The 18861-nt window shown below is 35.9% G+C and overlaps 3 protein-coding genes across 6 annotated transcripts; 1 reads left to right on the top strand and 2 right to left on the bottom strand.

Moving 5' to 3' along the window:
- Positions 1-154: 154 nt before the first annotated feature.
- LOC120266949 (villin-5-like) lies at positions 155-10662 on the top strand. Of its 2 annotated transcripts, XM_039274607.1 has the most exons (25): positions 155-320; positions 422-556; positions 1283-1380; positions 1554-1653; positions 2322-2390; positions 2500-2742; positions 2823-3000; positions 3085-3217; positions 3358-3520; positions 3605-3752; positions 3833-3933; positions 4119-4274; positions 4830-4898; positions 4988-5056; positions 5159-5296; positions 5503-5631; positions 6861-7008; positions 7138-7148; positions 7235-7375; positions 7490-7615; positions 7869-7934; positions 9361-9679; positions 9757-9953; positions 10031-10175; positions 10262-10662. In XM_039274607.1, exons 2-24 carry the CDS (start codon positions 533-535, stop codon positions 10142-10144), a joined length of 2940 nt encoding a protein of 979 aa, XP_039130541.1. In that variant the 5' UTR covers positions 155-320; positions 422-532; the 3' UTR covers positions 10145-10175; positions 10262-10662. The 2 variants fall into 2 exon arrangements, with proteins under 2 accessions (XP_039130541.1, XP_039130542.1); XM_039274608.1 differs by lacking the exon at positions 422-556.
- Positions 10663-11371: 709 nt separating this feature from the next.
- Positions 11372-15242, bottom strand: LOC120266358 (protein OSB3, chloroplastic/mitochondrial-like). Of its 3 annotated transcripts, none has more exons than XM_039273985.1 (9): positions 14812-15242; positions 14088-14226; positions 13468-13558; positions 12788-12880; positions 12530-12664; positions 12373-12458; positions 12124-12283; positions 11981-12042; positions 11372-11884 (listed from the first exon to the last, which is right to left on the bottom strand). In XM_039273985.1, the coding sequence occupies exons 1-9, from the start codon at positions 15165-15167 to the stop codon at positions 11708-11710; spliced, it is 1299 nt and encodes a 432-aa protein (XP_039129919.1). In that variant the 5' UTR covers positions 15168-15242; the 3' UTR covers positions 11372-11707. The 3 variants fall into 3 exon arrangements, with proteins under 3 accessions (XP_039129919.1, XP_039129918.1, XP_039129920.1); XM_039273984.1 differs by having other exon boundaries at positions 12530-12668; positions 12792-12880; XM_039273986.1 differs by lacking the exon at positions 12788-12880.
- A 605-nt stretch (positions 15243-15847) lies between these two features.
- LOC120267882 (apoptosis-inducing factor homolog B-like) lies at positions 15848-18411 on the bottom strand. The gene is made up of 4 exons (XM_039275555.1): positions 18264-18411; positions 17049-17305; positions 16418-16869; positions 15848-16307 (listed from the first exon to the last, which is right to left on the bottom strand). Exons 1-4 carry the CDS (start codon positions 18371-18373, stop codon positions 16041-16043), a joined length of 1086 nt encoding a protein of 361 aa, XP_039131489.1. The 5' UTR covers positions 18374-18411; the 3' UTR covers positions 15848-16040.
- Positions 18412-18861: the final 450 nt, after the last annotated feature.

Below are 18861 nucleotides of genomic sequence, written 5' to 3'. Positions count from 1 at the left end.
AGTTCGGGGTTGGTTCCTCCCATGGGTCCCACTTTACTCAAAATGTAAAACTGAAAGAAATCAAGGGTTAAAATATAAAAAAGATCACTAGTGAGACTAAGAGAGTAGTGATAAGCACGCCTGGCGGTCATCATTCTTTGTCGCCTTTTTTCTTTTTCTCTTTTTATTTTATTTTATTTTATTTTATTTATTTATTTTTTTTGGGGCCAAATTCGAACGAATTCTAGGGTTTTTGCTTCGTCATCGTCTTTGATTCTATATCTTCCACATCTTCTCAGCTTTCAAGTCTCGGTCGGCGCCGTCTGGGGGTTGAAATCGAGGTAACGGTCCAAGCTGGAGATTTTTTTTAGAGTTTTTTAATGGGGGCGTGGTAAATGTTGCTTTCTTTATTTAATTTTTGGTATGCGGACTGTTTGTTGAGGTTTTATTGAGTGTGGGCGTCGTGCGGAGTTGTTGGGGTTGGATCTGGTTGTTTGTGGGGGATTAGAGTTCTGGTGCTTCGAATTTTTGGTTCTTTTTTTGGGGAATTGGGATGAGGAATGTTGGAGGGCCTAAGGTATGAGAATTCTTGATTTTGATGAGGATTTTTATTGGTTTTTGTAATTTAAGGCCTTCTTTTTTGTATAAAGATTGTCTTTCTTGAATGTCAGATTGTGATTTGATTCGATTCTTGTAGTTTGATGTGTGTGTTTTCAGTGTGTCTGTTAAAGATTGCTTTTTAGGTTTTAAATTTGGAGGAGAAGCGTGATCTTGATCCGTGTATGTTGTATACTAGAAACTCCAACATCTGTCTCTGGTTTTTTTTTTGTTGCTTTTGAGGTCTTTGGTTTTTATACTTCCTTTATATTTAGCTTGGAGTTGTGTTGGGGTTCATGTCTGATCTGCAGTTGTGTTTTCACAATCAACTCATAACATATTTTCAGAAGTTTGCATCTTGCAGTTCTTGAATTTTATTTGTTCAATTTTTTTTTTCCAAGAATGAATAAGTTATAATGGTCGAAATCACTGGAGGACTTTTCTTTTCATAGTATTATGCTTCATTCACCAGATTAAGGCCTACTGGATAGTTCCGCCTTTCATTTCTATTTAAATGTTTTTTTATCATGTTATTTATGTGCCTGAGTTGTGGAGGCTGTTGGTATTTGGAAACCTTTGTGATAAATAGTTCTTTAAATGGGAAGTATTTACTAATACTCTCACTGGTAGTTGCGCAAAACTAATTTGCTTTTGGATCAAATGTCTTTGAATCTAATTTATGTTCTTTTCTTATTCCAAATTGAAGCTAAAGTGGGCAGACAGCCCTTCCACAACAACCCAGGCCAATATGGCTGTGTCCATGAGGGATGTAGATCCTGCTTTCCAGGGGGCTGGACAAAAAGCGTATCCTTTGCTGTTTTGCAAAGTTTTTCCAGGTGTTTGATTCTAATTCTATGCACGTCGAATTCTATGCACGTCGCTTTTACTACCAAGTCTAATAATTGCACATGACCGTCTTTCTTTTCTGAAATACTGTCTATTAGAAGTGCAAATTTGTATTCCTTGACAAAGAGCAGGGGATTGGAGATCTGGCGTATTGAGAACTTCCGCCCTGTTCCTGTCCCAAAAGCTTCATATGGAAAGTTCTTTACTGGGGATTCATATGTCGTATTGAAGGTATTGGAGGTTCCCTTTAAATTCGTGCATGATGAGGGTTATTTCCCTTCATTATTTTGTCTGGCCTCTTAAATCTGCTAGAAAATATCAGCTAAGAGAACTAGTGAAAAATGATACCATTTACCATCATTTCTGCTGCATCATTGTGGTTACTCTATACACAAAGAGAATACATTCACCTAGTCATATGCAAATTTTCATGCGTCCTTTATTTATTTGCTTTGCACAACTTATCACCTGCCAGAGAAACTTATAGTACCATGATCAAAAGCCAGACATTAAGAGTGGTAGTGTTCATGTACCAGTTTGGATTTTCTTGAGTTAATGTTTGCGAGGATCCTGGTCAGAGGGATTGAGAAACATGCTCTATTTGTCATTTTATTTTGATGACGATTTTTTTTTTTCAAGGGCTGGAAGTTGCCATATTTATACTTAATTGATTTGTTGTTTATGTATATGCATACATGCGCACGTATGTATTATGATAGTAGATGTTTATATATACCTATTTATATTTATTGCATGTTTCCTTGCAAATGCAGTTTTTGTACGGACATGAAATCTCTATAATAAAGCACCAATGAATGTTACAATACCTTCCATTATACTTATATCTGAATTGATATCGACACCTATTTTTGACAATGAATTTATGCTCTCTCAAGCAGACAACAGCATTAAAAAGTGGTGCTTTTCGCCATGATATACATTACTGGCTTGGTAAAGACACCAGTCAGGTTAGTTATTGATTCAATCCACTTTGAATTTCTGAGACAACTACTTGTTATTTGAAGAATATCTGGGCACATGATGACACTTGGTGATGTTACATTTTGAAATGCAAAGGATGAGGCTGGGACTGCTGCAATCAAAACTGTCGAGCTTGATGTTGCTCTTGGGGGACGAGCAGTTCAATACCGGGAGATGCAAGGCCATGAGACTGAGAAATTCCTTTCTTACTTTAAGCCATGTATCATTCCGCAGCAAGGTGGTGTGGCATCTGGGTTCAAGCATGCTGAAATCAATGAGCATGAGCATGAAACTCGATTATTTGTATGCAAAGGGAAGCACGTTGTTCATGTAAAAGAGGCAAGTTATATTTCCTCATTTTTCTGATTCATTTATCTAATCAGCTCTTTATTATTATGAATCACCTCTACAATTATCAGGTTCCTTTTTCTCGATCGTCTCTCAGTCATGATGATATATTTATTCTGGACACCAAGTCTAAGATTTTTCAGTTTAATGGGTCTAATTCATCTATTCAAGAGAGAGCTAAAGCTCTTGAAGTTGTCCAATACATCAAGGATACATATCATGAAGGGAAGTGTGAGGTGGCTGCTGTTGGTAAGTTGGTCTTTATGCACGGTGCTGATTAGTGTTACTATCTATTGCAACTTAACCCCCTTTTTTTTGAAATGTTATTGATAGAGGATGGTAAACTGATGGCTGATGCTGAGGCCGGGGAATTTTGGGGTCTTTTTGGTGGCTTTGCTCCTCTTCCGAGAAAAGCAGCTAGTGAGGATGATAAAAAAATTGATACCTTTTCTCCAAAGCTCTTTTGGTAGGTTTTGTTATCCTTTTCTTTTTAAAAAAAAAAAAAAAATTCATTTGGGAGCATATAAATTTTCCTACTTGCAAGCTTTCTGGAACTGTGATGCCAATGTATATTATCTTTAATTAGAAATTGTTTGTCTTCCTAAGCATTGAGAAAGGGAAGCTGTCTCCTGTTGAAGCTGCTTCATTGACAAGAGAGTTGCTAGAGACAAATAAGTGTTACCTACTGGATTGTGGTGTTGAAGCTTTTGTGTGGACGGGCAGAAATACTTCCCTTGAAGAAAGGAAAAGTGCCAGTGCTGCTGCAGAAGTAAGAGCCGGTGCTGCGATAGAAAATTTTCTATGAGTAGATATTTATGTGAAAAATTTATCTCATATGTATTAATCTATGCAGGAATTGCTCCATGGATCTGACCGGCCTAAGGCTCATATTATTCGTCTCATTGAGGGTTTTGAAACTGTGATGTTTCGATCCAAATTTGATGCATGGCCCCAGACAACTGATGTGACTGTATCTGAGGATGGCAGAGGCAAAGTCGCAGGTTGGTCAAATTGAATAGAAATTTTTTCCTTTTTTCTTGTTCTGATATGTTCCTGACATTCTTAACTTTTTGTTTGCTAGCACTACTAAAACGCCAGGGATTGAATGTGAAGGGTCTGATGAAAGCAGCCCCAGTCAAAGAAGAGCCTCAACCATATATTGATTGTACAGGGAATTTGCAGGTCCTCCTATCATTGTCAATCATATATTAGTAGTATCAACACTATAAGGGCATATTCAGTATTTTTATGCGTGAAATAATGTCTATTATTGTTCATATTTCAGCTGGTCTTTGCTTGAATTCATGATATGCGAGAAAACCATATGCTAAAACGTGCTTACTGCAATTCCCATCTTGAATTTACAGGTCTGGCGAGTAAATGGCCAAGAGAAGACCCTTCTTTCATCTTCTGATCAGTCCAAGTTCTATAGTGGAGATTGCTATATCTTTCAATATACATATCCTGGAGAAGATAATGAGGAATACCTTGTTGGCACTTGGTTTGGGAAGAAGAGCATCGAGGTGAACTTGCGAGTTATTTTTAGCCTAGGGTTTGTTTGGCACATAAAACTCTTCTTAGGTTTGTGCAAACATATTATATATGGAACCTATTTTTAAAATTGAAAAAAATAAGTTGAAATTAAAAAAGATGACTAGTCAAACAAAGGAAAAATTGAAAAATAAATGAAATTAGATATGGAAAAAACCTGATTTAGGGACATGAAACAGAAAGCATAAAACATGATTATAATAACAGAAAATAAGGGTGTGATGTACACTTTTCCAAGCTTGACCTATAAAACTTTAATATTTAGTGCAAGTTGTGGTTTCCATTGTCTGATTGATGACTTGGAAGTTGATTTGTTCAAATGGTTTGGAGGACATTAAGTGGCGTGACTTCGTGCCTCAGCTTACCAGGTCCCTACTTATGGAGATCTGGATGTTTAAATGCAGTAATTTTGTTTGCATTGAATAACATTTAGTGGAACTAAAGTTGTTTAACATGATTATTAGGAGTTCGGAATTTGGAAAGACAATACTGAAATGCTTATGAATGCTGTTTAATTGGAAACACAGGAAGAGAGATCTGCAGCTATTTCACTTGCAAATAAGATGGCTGAATCTTTGAAGTTGCAGGCTGTTCAGGTACTTATCAACTAGCTAGTCCTTTTTTCTCTGACATATTTTCTAGATATATATATGTCATTCTCAGCAGTTTCTTTGTACCTCTATAGGCACGCTTATATGAAGGAAAGGAACCTATTCAATTCTTTTCCATTTTCCAGAGCTTTATTGTGTACAAGGTTGGATTCGGGTCTCAAGTTATTTAGTGTGGTGGGGAGTTATTGATTGTTGCTGAGATGGTGTTCTGACAGACAAAGAACTTTAAATTTGAAATTTTGCAGGGTGGTGTAAGCTCAGGATATAAAAATTTTATTGCTGAAAATGGCATTGCCGATGATACATACACAGAAGATGGACTCGCGCTTTTTCGAGTTCAAGGTTCTGGACCAGATAATATGCAAGCAATTCAAGTTGAACCGGTATATATCATCTAAATCAGTGCACAGGTTTCTTTGCTTTGAATTGATTCATATATATATATATATATATATATATTGCTATTGTAGTCTTCTCTTGGTTATGTCATGGACCTTGAGGCCATTAAGCTACTCGATAGATGCTATCTTAAGTGAATTATATTTGTATCAACAAGAAATTCTAATTGATCTGTGTTTTACTTTGATAGGTAGCATCATCTTTGAATTCATCTTATTGCTTCATACTGCATAGCGGCGACACTGTCTTTACATGGTCTGGAAGCCTGACAACATCAGATGACCAAGAACTTATTGAGAGACAGCTAGATCTGCTAAAGGTGTGATTTTTTTCCTGCATGAGGGATTAAGAAGAGTCAAAATTTGTGTTTATTGCAATCAAGGACTTGCCCTATAGCTTAAGACCAGAATTAACTTTTCCATAATGATGCTTATGCTTTCTCTAAACTAACTCTAGAATAAAATGGCTTTGATTTTTTTAAATGGGATTAAAGCGATCAATTGCCCTCAAGTGAAAAATTGTTTGTTTGGACCCCTGAAGTGATCATTTATGTTTCTTTTGACTGCTTTGTTCAATGGTCTGAACCACGTGAACTCATGCAAGCTGTTGGCTGTTAAGGTGGTGTAGGCAGTGATGTGACATCTAATGTGGCTGGACATGTGGCCCACTTTGACATATTATCTGCCATGTCACACAAAAAAATTCACCTTTTTTTAAATTAATCCATGTCAACACCATTGACCTCGATCACTGACTTTCTTTATAGAAAGTCATACTAATGGCATTCATGAATATGAAAGATATCAACAAATAATTCTTTTTATTTTTTTAATGTGATGTGGCAAATTGTGTCATATGTCCTGCCACGGCAGATGGCATACCATAGATTACATCCACCTCATTGGCCAAGACCTGATTCTGCGCCGCCTATGGGTCAAAGTGAACAATTTTCACTTTAGGGGTTGGAGCAAATGATAACATCCACTTTAGGTGATATTAGTGGCTTTAGTCCTTCTTAATGCTATACCATAATTTAAAAGTATGTTTCAATCATCTTTAATAATGCATATTGTCTTGCATAAATGAGGCTTTATTTCAAATATTGTTACTGGTGGTGCATATGCAAGCTTAACATGCCATGCTGTATTGCTGTCCTTTTTATTACTATTGAAAAGGTCAATGCTTATGTTTGTAATAACTTGTAATTTTTAAGGTATTCTTTTTTAATTTCATGCCATTTATCGATTGGATGATGGATTTTACCTTGTCTCTCTGAAGGTTTTCATTCAACTTAGTCCACTAATTTCTTAATCTGATTTCGCAATTTCAGCTGAAACTGTTCCCAATGCAAATGGGAAAGCTTGACAATATGTTTGGCCTCAATTTTCATGTTTTGAATGATAGTTGAGATGCATATCTTATTTACGTCGTTTCTTTTGTAATTCATCTTTTATATGTACCTCTAGGTTCTTTATATTAGCACACTTTGTTTATCATGTACTTTTATTTTGATGGTCATGCCTAAGAATGATTATCCAATGTTTACAGCCTAATGTCCAGTCCAAACCACAAAAGGAAGGAACTGAAACTGAACTATTCTGGAGTTTACTTGGGGGCAAAAGTGAATACCCTAGCCAGAAGATCGGGAGAGAATCAGAAAATGATCCACATCTATTCTCTTGCACTTTCTTTAAAGGTAATCTTCAAGGGAATGATGCCATCATTTGATGTAGACTCTTTCACTGGTTATATAATCTTTTATTAACTATTTATTTGTGGATCTAAATGCCATATTTGATCACTATCGTCTACACGTCGCATGCAGGCAATTTAAAGGTGCGGACTTCCTTCTGTATATTTTTTAATAAGTGTAGGATGCTAAATCGTCTATTGTTTTAACAAATGCTTTATAATTTTTTCAGGTTACAGAAATATTCAGCTTCACCCAGGATGATTTGATGACAGAAGATGTATTCATCCTTGATTGCCAATCCGACATCTTTGTCTGGGTTGGACAACAGGTGGACACAAAGACCAAGTCACTAGCTTTAACAATTGGAGAGGTATTTGCGAATCATGTCTGCTTTCAAAATATAGAAATGAATTTGCTTTTAGATGGGAAAAGGTGCTTTTGAATTGTATACTTGCTGCTTTATTCTCTCTTTTTGTTTGCACAGAAATTTCTTGAACATGATTTTCTTCTGGAAAAGCTGGCCAAAGAGACATCCATATTCATCGTTATGGAAGGACGAGAGCCGCAATTTTTCACTCGCTTCTTTACCTGGGACTCTGCTAAATCATTGGTAGGCATTCATTTGCACTTATCCATCTGACTTGTCTTCTGTTTTTCATAAGTAGGGTTCATGTAGAATATTCATTGAGGGTGTTCTTGCATTTTTCATTAGTTGGTCTTTGCAAGTTCCTCAGGCTTGAATACTTGTAGTTTTCTGTGGAAAATTATACGCTGCTGATTCATTTTATGGAGTACATGTACAATTTTATTATTTTGTTGTTTCTGACTTCAGAAGCTATCAATATCTCTTTTTTGGATTGCAGATGCATGGTAATTCATTCCAGAGGAAGCTCACAATAATGAAAGGTGGAGTTGCTCCAACAGTTGATGTAAGATTTATTCCTTTAAAACTTCCTATCTTAAAGCTTCTGAACCTTCCAAATTCCAGCATGGTCATGGTTGTTAGAGCATTTACTTTCTGCCAAATCTTTTTTTCTTATTATGTGGATTGGCATTTTTAGAGTAATCACTTGTATATATTAGAAAGTGAATACCAATACAAAGTCAGCATGCATAAAGCAGCGTTAGGGTGTGTTTGGCATTGGGTTTTAGAAGCGGTCAAACAGCTTCCTACTCATCATTAAAAGCTCTTTCAGTACTTTTCCTGCAACCTAGTGTCAGAGCTTTAGCTTTCTTAAAGCCGAAAACAGCTTCTATTAAGAAGCTCAAATTTATTGCTTTTTAACTCCAAAAGCTGAAACTTATTTTTCTATTGCAGTTTTTAAATATAAATAACATTATTTTATCTTTAGGAAGCCCATTTAGTTAAACCTGTACATCTTTGGAATTCATGTTTTGAGTTTAAAAAATAAAAAATAAATCAAAATGTCCCTTTTAGTATGTTATACTCAAGAGCTTATTTTAAATTTCAAAAGTTCAAACAACAAAGCTTAATACTAAAGCTCTTTTATTAGACTAGCCGAACAACATAATAATCTATCCCCAAAGCTGTATTTTATTAAATTAAAAACTTCTATTCGTGCAAAGCTTTATATTTGGAGTGATTTATATAAAGCAGTGCCAATTGAATTCATTGTGGATTTTGAGTTAAAGAACACATTTTATCTTAGTTGTTGAAAAAACATTAGCTATATGTTAATTTGTTGGTTGATTTTAAATTTCCATGCAAAACTCTCTCTTATATTTATTTATTTATTATTATCTGAGTTTAGTGCTGAGATGATATATGGCTTGGAGCTCGTCAGGTTCTATGCTTCGAGTAAAACTAAGTTGTTCATGTGTTGGTGTTCTAGAAAACTTGCTAGCTGGCATGCTCACAAAGGACAACAACATTTACCTTAGAATTTTCTGTGTAAGCTCGAGCTCGAGGAATTCTCGAAAGGTGGAAAGAGCGTAGAATCGAGAGACATAAAAATGGTTACAATATTCATGGATTACGAGGCTGCTGCTGCCTCATTGAGGGCCAATGATAAACATCTCTTGTGCATACTAACAATAATGAACCATTGTCGCAGGACTCACAGCACAATACAATCCCCTTTCTGTTAGCATTCCCTACACCAGAACTTCCACAATTTCTAATCAATAGATATTTGCATTTATGCTAGTGTCCTGATCACAAGGTCTATTATTCACTTGAAAATCAGTGAAGGAACTTTTTTAAATTCTAACTAGGAACATGTATTTTTACATCCTTATTGTTCTTTGCTTTGATCTATTGTGTGCAAAGTCCATACACATGGCATGCTTGCATTCATGGCCATTTGTACTAATTCTATTGGCTTATCTTCTCAGAAGCCTAAGCGGCGAGCTCCTGCATCATATGGGGGAAGGTCTAGTGTGCCTACAGACAAATCTCAGCGTTCTAGAAGCATGTCTTTCAGCCCTGATAGAGTGCGTGTACGGGGGAGGTCTCCGGCATTCAATGCATTGGCGGCTACATTTGAGAATGCAAATACGAGGAACTTATCAACCCCTCCACCTGTTGTCAGGAAGTTGTATCCAAAGTCTGGGACACCAGATTCAGCTACAGCTCCCCGCTCGGCTGCAATAGCAGCTTTGACTTCTTCTTTTGAGACGACAAAAGTAAATTTGATACCCAAATCAACTAAAGGTATGGAAATTGAAAAGTATTTTGTCATGAGTTGTTGCATAGGACAAAGTTTTGACCTACTTTCTCACCATCTGTAGTGAGCCCTGAGGCCAACAAGGTAAGTTCAGAAACAAATGCCAAGGAGAGCCCCAAGAACAATAGAATAGAAGTCATACAGGAAGACACGAAGGAGGATGAGGCTGAAGACGATGATGGGCTTCCCACATTTCCATATGAACGCCTAACAACATCATCCTCTGATCCTGTCACTGAAATTGATGTAACAAAGAGAGAGGTAACATACCAAAGTGTCATTTTGTAAAATCGGGACTTTTACAAATTTAGGCCTAACTGTTCTTTCCACTGTTGCAGTCCTATCTATCATCATCAGAGTTTAAAGAAAAGTTTGGCATGACAAAGGATGCTTTCTACAAACTGCCTAAATGGAAGCAAAACAAACTCAAAATGGGTCTTCTGTTGTTTTGAAATCCACAAAGTGCTTCTTGTTCATTCTCAGGTCCTCATCAATTCTTTTATTTTCAACTTATGGTCATTAATGGTTCGTATTTCCAATTATTTGATCCTATCTTTCTATGTCAACAGGTAGCATCAGTGCTCTTTTTATTAGCTGCTTCTGCTCCCATAATTTATCACCAAGAAACAGGTTTTTCTTTTATTTTTATTTTTTCTCTTCTTTCAGTCTCCTTCATGCTCAATCTCCAACTTTGTTTATTGGATGTCTGGTATTCTTTAAGATCACAAGTTGTTTGTGAGCTTGAGTTTTTGTTTTCTTTTTATTTGTTTTTTTTTTAAATTTATAAATTTAATGATTGTTTGCGGTCAGAAAGAGACTGGGTTATCCCAGAGCTTTGAGTGAGTGTATTATGTTTATGTAATTAAGGAAATGAGAAGCTTGTATAGCAGTGTAAATCATATGCTTGTAAACCAGCTTGTGTCTTGGTTGCTTTCAGTAATAATAAAAAAAAAAAACATGATTCATTGTTTGTGTTTTGGCTACCTCCATTATAGAACATATTTCCGTTTTGATCTTTGATATTGCTTTAATTCTAAATTTCTTTTATTTATGTTTTGTTGGACAATTGACTTGGCTATTATTCTTGTCAATTTTGGTTTAATTGCATGTTGTATTGGATGGTAATGTTTTTTTTTAGTAGTCAATATCTTAGTTGTTCATTATTATCGCTCTGATATAATGCATATATTTTAATGTCATTGGTCATGCATTATTGTATTTTTATTTATTTATTTATTTGAGAGAGCTTGTTACGTTGATGATTACATAACAGGCAAACTGAGCTGCACCATCACCAAATGTTTTTAAAAATATATTAAATAATAATGTGTGGTCTATGAAAGCATTTTATCACTTACAATATGGTGATGAAGAGTGCATTCAAATCTTGCATATATAACCTTGCACCTGCAGAATCTTTGATGACTAATAGTAGTTTACTCTTTGAAGGTCGGAAAAAGTGATCCCATTCAATGGAGCCCCTTGACAACAACAATAAGGAGCAAAGCGGCAAAAAGAAAATTGCCTGCATTGGAGCTTCACAATCTAAACCTACAATTAACAATGTTTCTAATATATATTTATTTTTCATCAAAAATGAGCAGCCGCTAAATAGATAGAAGTGTGCACAAGCTTCGGCAAAACAGCAAACACATGGACATAAAAACAATCTGCATATAATCACTGTTCATATTTCTAGAATACAAAAAATGTGTTTTCACCTGTGATTTAAACACTCACCACTTATGAAAAGTAATAACGGAACTCATCTATCAATAGATCATTTGATTGTTGGTAAGATCTACTTTGGAATGTTTCTAATATATATTGGTTATCTCATTATAAAAAAAAAAAAGCACAACAAAATTGGGCTGCTGTAGTGCTACAACGAATATCAGCACACAAAAAAAAAACCGGTATTATAATCCAACACTGCAAGATCTGCTTTGGAATGGAATACGGGATTCAGTATAAGGCCACGCAACTCATTTACAAATGGAAGTCAGAATCTGAATTCATGTGAGAACCGTATCCTGTTTTCCAGCATCATTTGTACCCTGCTTTCTAGCATCATTTGATTTAGAGCTTGGCGGGGGCAGGTCGGCCAACACCCATGACGGTGTTGTTGATGAATCAAGCCACAAAACTTGACCGGTTACCTTGTGCTTGAAATCAGGTTGGGATGGTTTCAACTAGAATAGTTCAATGCAGCAAGCGGAAATCATAAGACCGGAAAACATATGGCTTTGTTTGTGATGTTAGAAGTTTAAATTATGCGTAATTCTTACCTTGTCAGACCTGTTGTCCCACCAGTTCTTAGGATTTTCCACCAAGTCCTTCCATAGGTTCTCTGTTCTCATTGATACACATAGTGCTACAAATTAGAAGAGGTATAAATAAAGGAAAACATCTACGCGCTATCAGATTTCACCTTTTTCATTTACAGATAGAATTTTTGCTGTTTTAGTTGTACTGTTACCCTCAGCAAATTGTAACCCATCAAGCATTAATAGGATCTCTGCAGGTGCGGTGTTAAGCCATAGTGATTCTCTGGTATCTTTATGCTTGAAGTCGGGGAATTTTGGATTCAACTGAAAAGAACAAAAATATATCAGGGGGTCAAAAAAATGGAAGAAATGGCCTCTATTAATACAAAATTAAATATCCCACATGCATTTACCTTATTTATTCTATAATCCTGCCAATTCTGTGGATTATCAATGAGGTCACTCCAAAAGTTCTTCAAAATTGCAAGCCTTGAAGTCCCTGAAATTAACTTGGTGGATACATGATTATCCTTTTGTATAATGATTGTTAAAAGCAAAGAAAATACCAACCATTTGAGGGTACTTTTTCGGTTCTCTGACTGAAAGTTGGTGCATCCAACTTTTTTATGACCCATTCAGGAGTAGATTTGTTTATAAACAATACTTGGCCATTATCCTTATGTCTAAATGCAGGAGATCTTGAATCTAGCTGGGAATAAAATTGTCATATCAAATGGGATACTTCAGCAAACAAAACGAATATATATATATATATATTAAAGAAATACTTTCTCAAACAGAAGTGCAGACAAGGGCCAAAGTGCTTACTGACATTGTTTGATCTGTTATCCCACCATTTATGAGGGTTTGTAAGAAGGTCAACCCACAAATAAAAGGTGCTTGGATCTTCATCTCTTTTGGCTACCTCGAACATAAGAAAGATTAACCAGAGGTTTCACAAACTAGCATCCTCATGGGCATTTTGCATTTCTAATATAAATGTAATCCAAACAAAACAATGGAACCAATCTTGTGTGAATCAATTTGGAGGACCAGAAATGGTTACAAATAGAAACACTCCAAAGAAGTTGCTGCTGTATGTTCAGAAATTAATACAACAATGAATTATGGGCTACTGCCAGACTAACTGAAATAGAATTATATAAGAATTGAATTTAAATTATATTGCGCATAAATATATAAAAAGCAATCTAACAATATCATTGTCAAAGAATGCAAAAATGTAGAAGTTGCAAAATTATCTCAATGAAAAAAATCAAGGAAGACTATCATCATTGTCAAAGAAACACAAAAATGACACAGAATGGTGTTCTTGGATTATAGCATATAGGGAGGTGCACCAGTAAAATGTTTGGAGCATAAGGCCAAGTAATCAATTCATCATAGACTGGACCATGCAGTCGAGTAATTAATGAATTCCCAAAGAAAATAACAAAAAAAAATTCACTTGTAGCAAAAGTCCCAACATGCACATTTCCAAAATTCACCTGAAAAATCCAAAGACATAGCCTTTTGCGTGTATGCCAACTCTCTGTCCTTCAGACATCCTTGTACAAAACTAAGGGTATGAGCCAGAACCTATAATGAAAAAAACTTCACAACCCAAACAAGAGAAATAGAACAGTTTACAAAGAAACATCAATAGCATGAAGGAAGAAGCCATAGAAAGACCAACAAATTCACATAAATATTCAGCTAGCAAAGAACATATGGAGTTCATGAGTTGAATAATAAATAAAAAAAAGTTAGAAATATGACACCTAAAGTATAGTAGAACCAATGCGAGAAATATAGCCATAATTTGGTTTGCTCACTAAAGACCTGTCTGAGATCAACTTAAGTTTCAATTGGCATGGCTAATTCTAATTATGATTTTTGGGCAAAAACTATCAATTTGAGAACTGAATCAGAAACCAGGATTAGGCAAAGGATGTGGCCACTTGATTAGCAGAGACATTCAACTGATAAGGAGCAGAGACCATAAACTTGAAATTTCAAAGCAATAATAGGTTGGAAGGTGCAACCACTTTAATCTTTCAACCATGCAAAGCATAATTTTAGCATGCAGGTAATCAATAACATGTAAACACACCAGCTTGGCTTCTACCTGAACATTAGCATGAACATTTTCAAACTTCACAGGAGGTGCATCTCCACTTAGTTGTCCAGTTATGTAGACATGATCACGCTCATTTAGATGGCAAGCAGCAATTTTTGCTAAATCACCTTGAAAGATAACTGGAATCCTGAACAGAACATAAGGACAATAAAAAGACTGAGGTCCAATAATCATGGCTAAAACCAACAAAGAATAGTAACACTGCCACCTTAAACTGAGAGGAAAAGAGATATTAAAAAAGACAAATACAGCAAGCATATGCCAATGTTCCCAGAAGTAAAACTCCAACATATACGTCATTAATAGATATAATAACACATTTTTTTTGCTACAAGAAATATACAAGAGAACACAACAGCGCAACAACCGTGAAACAGATTAGCAAATACATCTACCTAGAAATCCAAAAACCAAAAGAAAAAAAAAAAGTTTATCGAGACAGCAGAACTCCCTTAAAAAATGTGCCTCTCCAAAGGCACTTTGGAGAAATATTACGGTCTCAGACCCTACAACTGGCTTCATTTATGACCAAATAGTTTCCGCATAAAGAATTTCCAAGTCTTTGCTAATGAAAATTGTAAATTTCATTAATAATCCACCATAAAATTCAACTTCCCATTCGAATAAACAAATGTTCAGAGAAGATAAATTTCACAACCTATAACACAAGTGCAATACAACTAAGACCTTAAAAAGATACAGTTTTGATTACCAGAATCGCGGGAAATCCACAGTCTTCTCATGAACAAGAACAGAGGCAGCGGAGTAAACCCCCTCCGGCGAGGTTTGTAGCTGGACAGGCACGCCAATGGTCCCAACGAGCTGGACCAAATTCGCGACCTTAGGCTGGAAAGGGATCTCGCTAGGCCTGGGGAGCTTCAACTCATCGTTATCCACCGGGCTCGACGCTGTCTCCTCAGTCTTTGAGGATTGGGTCTGAGGGTTCCTTTTGTAAGAGCGCTTCGCTGGCGATCCCGCAGTGGAGAAAGGGAAGGAGGCGATGAGGCGATGTAGAAGCCATTTCTGCGGATTTGGGGACTTTGAAGTGAGGAATCGTGCAAGATTCATGGCGAGAGCGAGAGAGAGAGAGAGAGAGAGAGAGAGATGAAACCCTAGTTATGCGGAGGGGAGGGAAAAGAAGGGTTTTGGGAGGGTTTCGAAATTTCATATCACCCCCCTCAAAGTTCTAAAATTTACAAGTTATACACTAAGGTGGCAAAAGGTGATTATTTTATCATAATTATTGAAAACTAGCTGTGAGTTGTGTTAACAAATAAAGACTAGAAAGTAGAAACAAAGGGCTAAATATATATATATATATATATTAAAAAAAAGCAATAAAAAGAACTTTATTAATAATGATAATGAAACAAATGGTTCATGTGAACATTAGTCAAACAAGCTATCCAAATATATATTGTAGGAATATATATTTTTGAAAGCAACTTTACATGTTAGATTCTTTATTTTCATTATGAATTTCATCATGAAGCATATTATAAAAATTGAACAATATAGAGATGAAAAATAAGTATTCCTAGTTTACATTTTCTTTTGTATATCTTAAATTTTGTGTGTGTGTGTGTGTGTGTGTGTATCTTTTAAGAAGAATAAATAAACAGTCGCTCAAAAAAAATCCTAAAAAGCATAAAATTTACATATAGATATAAAAATGTGGTGTTACAAAACAGTCTACAAAGGAGCAACAAGAAATTTAAATACTTCAAAGAAAATGAAAGAGCATTTGGATCAAAACAAACTTATATCACAATTCTATTACTATTTTACAATAATTCAATCAATACAAATTTCAATGATCTTCTCACAAGAATTACATACAAAATGTAAACCAACAACAACATTAAAATGAAAAATCACAAGCACAAACAACAAGCCCAAGCACATGAACTAGAAAGTTCAGTTTTCAATCCTGAGAATTCATCAAGCAGTACCAGGATCAAGTCCCAACTGCTTCCTAGTCTTTCCGACGAACAAGTCCTTTGATTTGATGATGCCTGGGATGCATCCAATCATTGTCATAAACGGCAGCTGCGCGACACCTTCTTTCCTTCCCAGTGATATGATTGCCATAGCCGAAGCCGGCTTATACTTGCTCAACTTGCTCTCTTTGGCTCCTTTCATGATCAACTTCAAGTTCTTCGCAACCACGCTCGCATGCTTCTGTGCGAGGAATCCTTGCTTGATTTCCTGCTCATTATACAAAGCTCAGTTAAAAATCAGTTTGTTCGAACCACATTCAAAGAATGTCTATATATTGACTGTGAATTGAAGAAGGGAGTGTAACAAGAATAACTTACAGGAACATCAATAATGTCACCAATGGCGAAAATGTTCTTCTGTCCCCTGACACGCAGGTTTTCATCAACCATTAACCTTCCCTTCTTATCCAAGCAGTCCTTCAGGATCGAATTCTGCAGCCAGGATGATCCCGTTGGCTTGCCAACACAAACAAAATGGCAATCCGCATTGATTTTTTCACCGGTTGATGTTGTGTAGATTTTTTCACTTTCTGATACAGAGTCCAGATCAACTGTTTGGTTCAAAAGCACCTCAACCTTTTTTGCCGTCAGCCAATCCAATGTCTTATCTGCTGCTTTCTGTCCAATGAACTCCAACAACCTTGATCCTTTATGGACCACAGTCACCTTCTTATCTGGGTAGTCAACCGCAATCTCTCCTGCGAGCTCGACTCCAGTTGGACCTCCCCCAATGATCAGCACAGAGTTAGCAGCTTTGATCTTCTGGTTATCTGATCATGAAACCAATCACTGTCAGTAATGATAGTATTGCTTCTAATTTAATAGTACTATCTTCACTAACTATACCAACATATGGATTGATATTAATTTTTTTTTCTGCTGAAAGAAAAATGTAGGAAATACACTTAGAAGATAAACTAAAGATGATTGATAAAACAATTTTTCTTGCCTTGTTCAAACTGACTGATTCTATCCTTCCGATTATGGGGAATGGGATCTGCATGACCAGTAGCTATTACAAGATAGTCATACACCACTGAACGCCCTTCTGCTGTTAATACTTCATTCTCAGTAACACTTATGGCCGGTGACGTAATAACTCTCCCATTGGCGACATAATCTGTGTGGTTAATCAATGTTCTCTCTGCAAATGAAGGCTCGACCATCAACCTCAAGTTCGCCCAAGGGATCTCGAAATACTCTTTCCTGTTTCAATGCAGAAAAAGTTAGAAACAAAGTCAAAAGGAACAACACTGAAAGAAGACAATGCTACTTCATAGGTTTGAAAATTAAAGGAGAAGAAACAATGCAAAGGAAAGCATCTAAAATATAAATCAGGAACCAAAGATTCATCATCTAAAACAGCAAACAAAATCACTCCTCTTCAAGAAAAACATCAAAAAATCCAGCCATTTCCAAACAGTCTTCATATTGTCCTCGAGAACATACTAAACAATTCAACCTGGAATCACAATCCAAGGAAAAGTAAAGAAATCATCAAAAGTATAATTTTTAAAGCAATAAATCATCTGAATCAGCATAAGAAATGGTACATAATTAGAAACCAAACTAAAATATCTTATGGTTCACCTCAAAGTCATAAACATATCTAGAAGAAAAACTAGAACAATAGTGATAAGATCTAAACTAAACCATCATAAAGAACAGCAGCAAAATCCTTCCTTTTTACCATGAAAGTTCATTTTTTCTTAAACAATCCCCAATTCTCAACATTCTTTCTTATCTTCAATGAAAAAATAATTTACTTCGCCATAATTACCCTATCATATATACTAATCCACTCAAAGAAAACAATGAAATCATCACAAAACTCAAGCTTTCCACCCACATCATTCTCCAAAACAGCATCAAAACCCCTCTTTTACACCAAAAATCGAAAACTCCCCACCAGAAACACATATCCTCCATCAATTCACGCGCTCGATTAAACAAAAATTAGCTCCAAAATGAGCGAAATTTAAACCAAATCACCATGTAAAACAGCATAAACCCCCTCCATTTCAACTCTAAAATGAAATCCACAAAACGAAACACAAAGAGCACTTCCCATCAGAGCGCACATTAAAAATTCCAATTTTTTTTCAAAGAATAATAATCTAAAAGACTAAAACTACGAATTAGAAAGCAAAAGTGAGATCTTTACGGGTCGATAAGCGTCACATCAGCGACGAATTGCATGGACTTGGCGAGCGACGCTCCGGCAACGCCGCCGCCGACGACAACCACCCTCTTTCCGGCCGCCTCTCCGTCCATTTTTCCTCGCAGGGGTATTCTGGGAACTCACAGAGGGGCACACCTGGAATGACATTTATAGCCAGCGAGACCACTGCTTTCCCTCGTGATTCCCGGCTGCTTCGCTGTTATCGGATTCGGATCTGATTCTCCACTATCGGATTCTTCAGAAAACCCAAACCCCAAACCCGAAATCCGAAACTCAAAATCATTTAAGAAATAAAATTTTCTCAAATAATAATTAAAAAAACTGTTAGAACATGAGAAACAAGAAATTTAATTATTTAATTATGTTTTTTTTGTTATGATTTAAAAATAATTTTTAATTACATATTTCTTTTCGGATATCGGGTTTGGCATAGAACCCGTTAACTTGGAGTCAATGAGAATCTTGACTGATAAGTGCTTCTAGAAACCTTGAAAATAATAATTATTATAATTACGAATATGTTCTTTCTTTCTTGTGAAGTAACGCGGGAGGGAAAAATATTAAATCTTGTGTAAAACAA

Source organism: Dioscorea cayenensis, chromosome 8 (genome assembly GCF_009730915.1).
Source record: "Dioscorea cayenensis subsp. rotundata cultivar TDr96_F1 chromosome 8, TDr96_F1_v2_PseudoChromosome.rev07_lg8_w22 25.fasta, whole genome shotgun sequence".
Lineage (NCBI taxonomy): Eukaryota > Viridiplantae > Streptophyta > Magnoliopsida > Dioscoreales > Dioscoreaceae > Dioscorea > Dioscorea cayenensis.
This window is presented reverse-complemented; position numbering and strand designations above follow the sequence as displayed.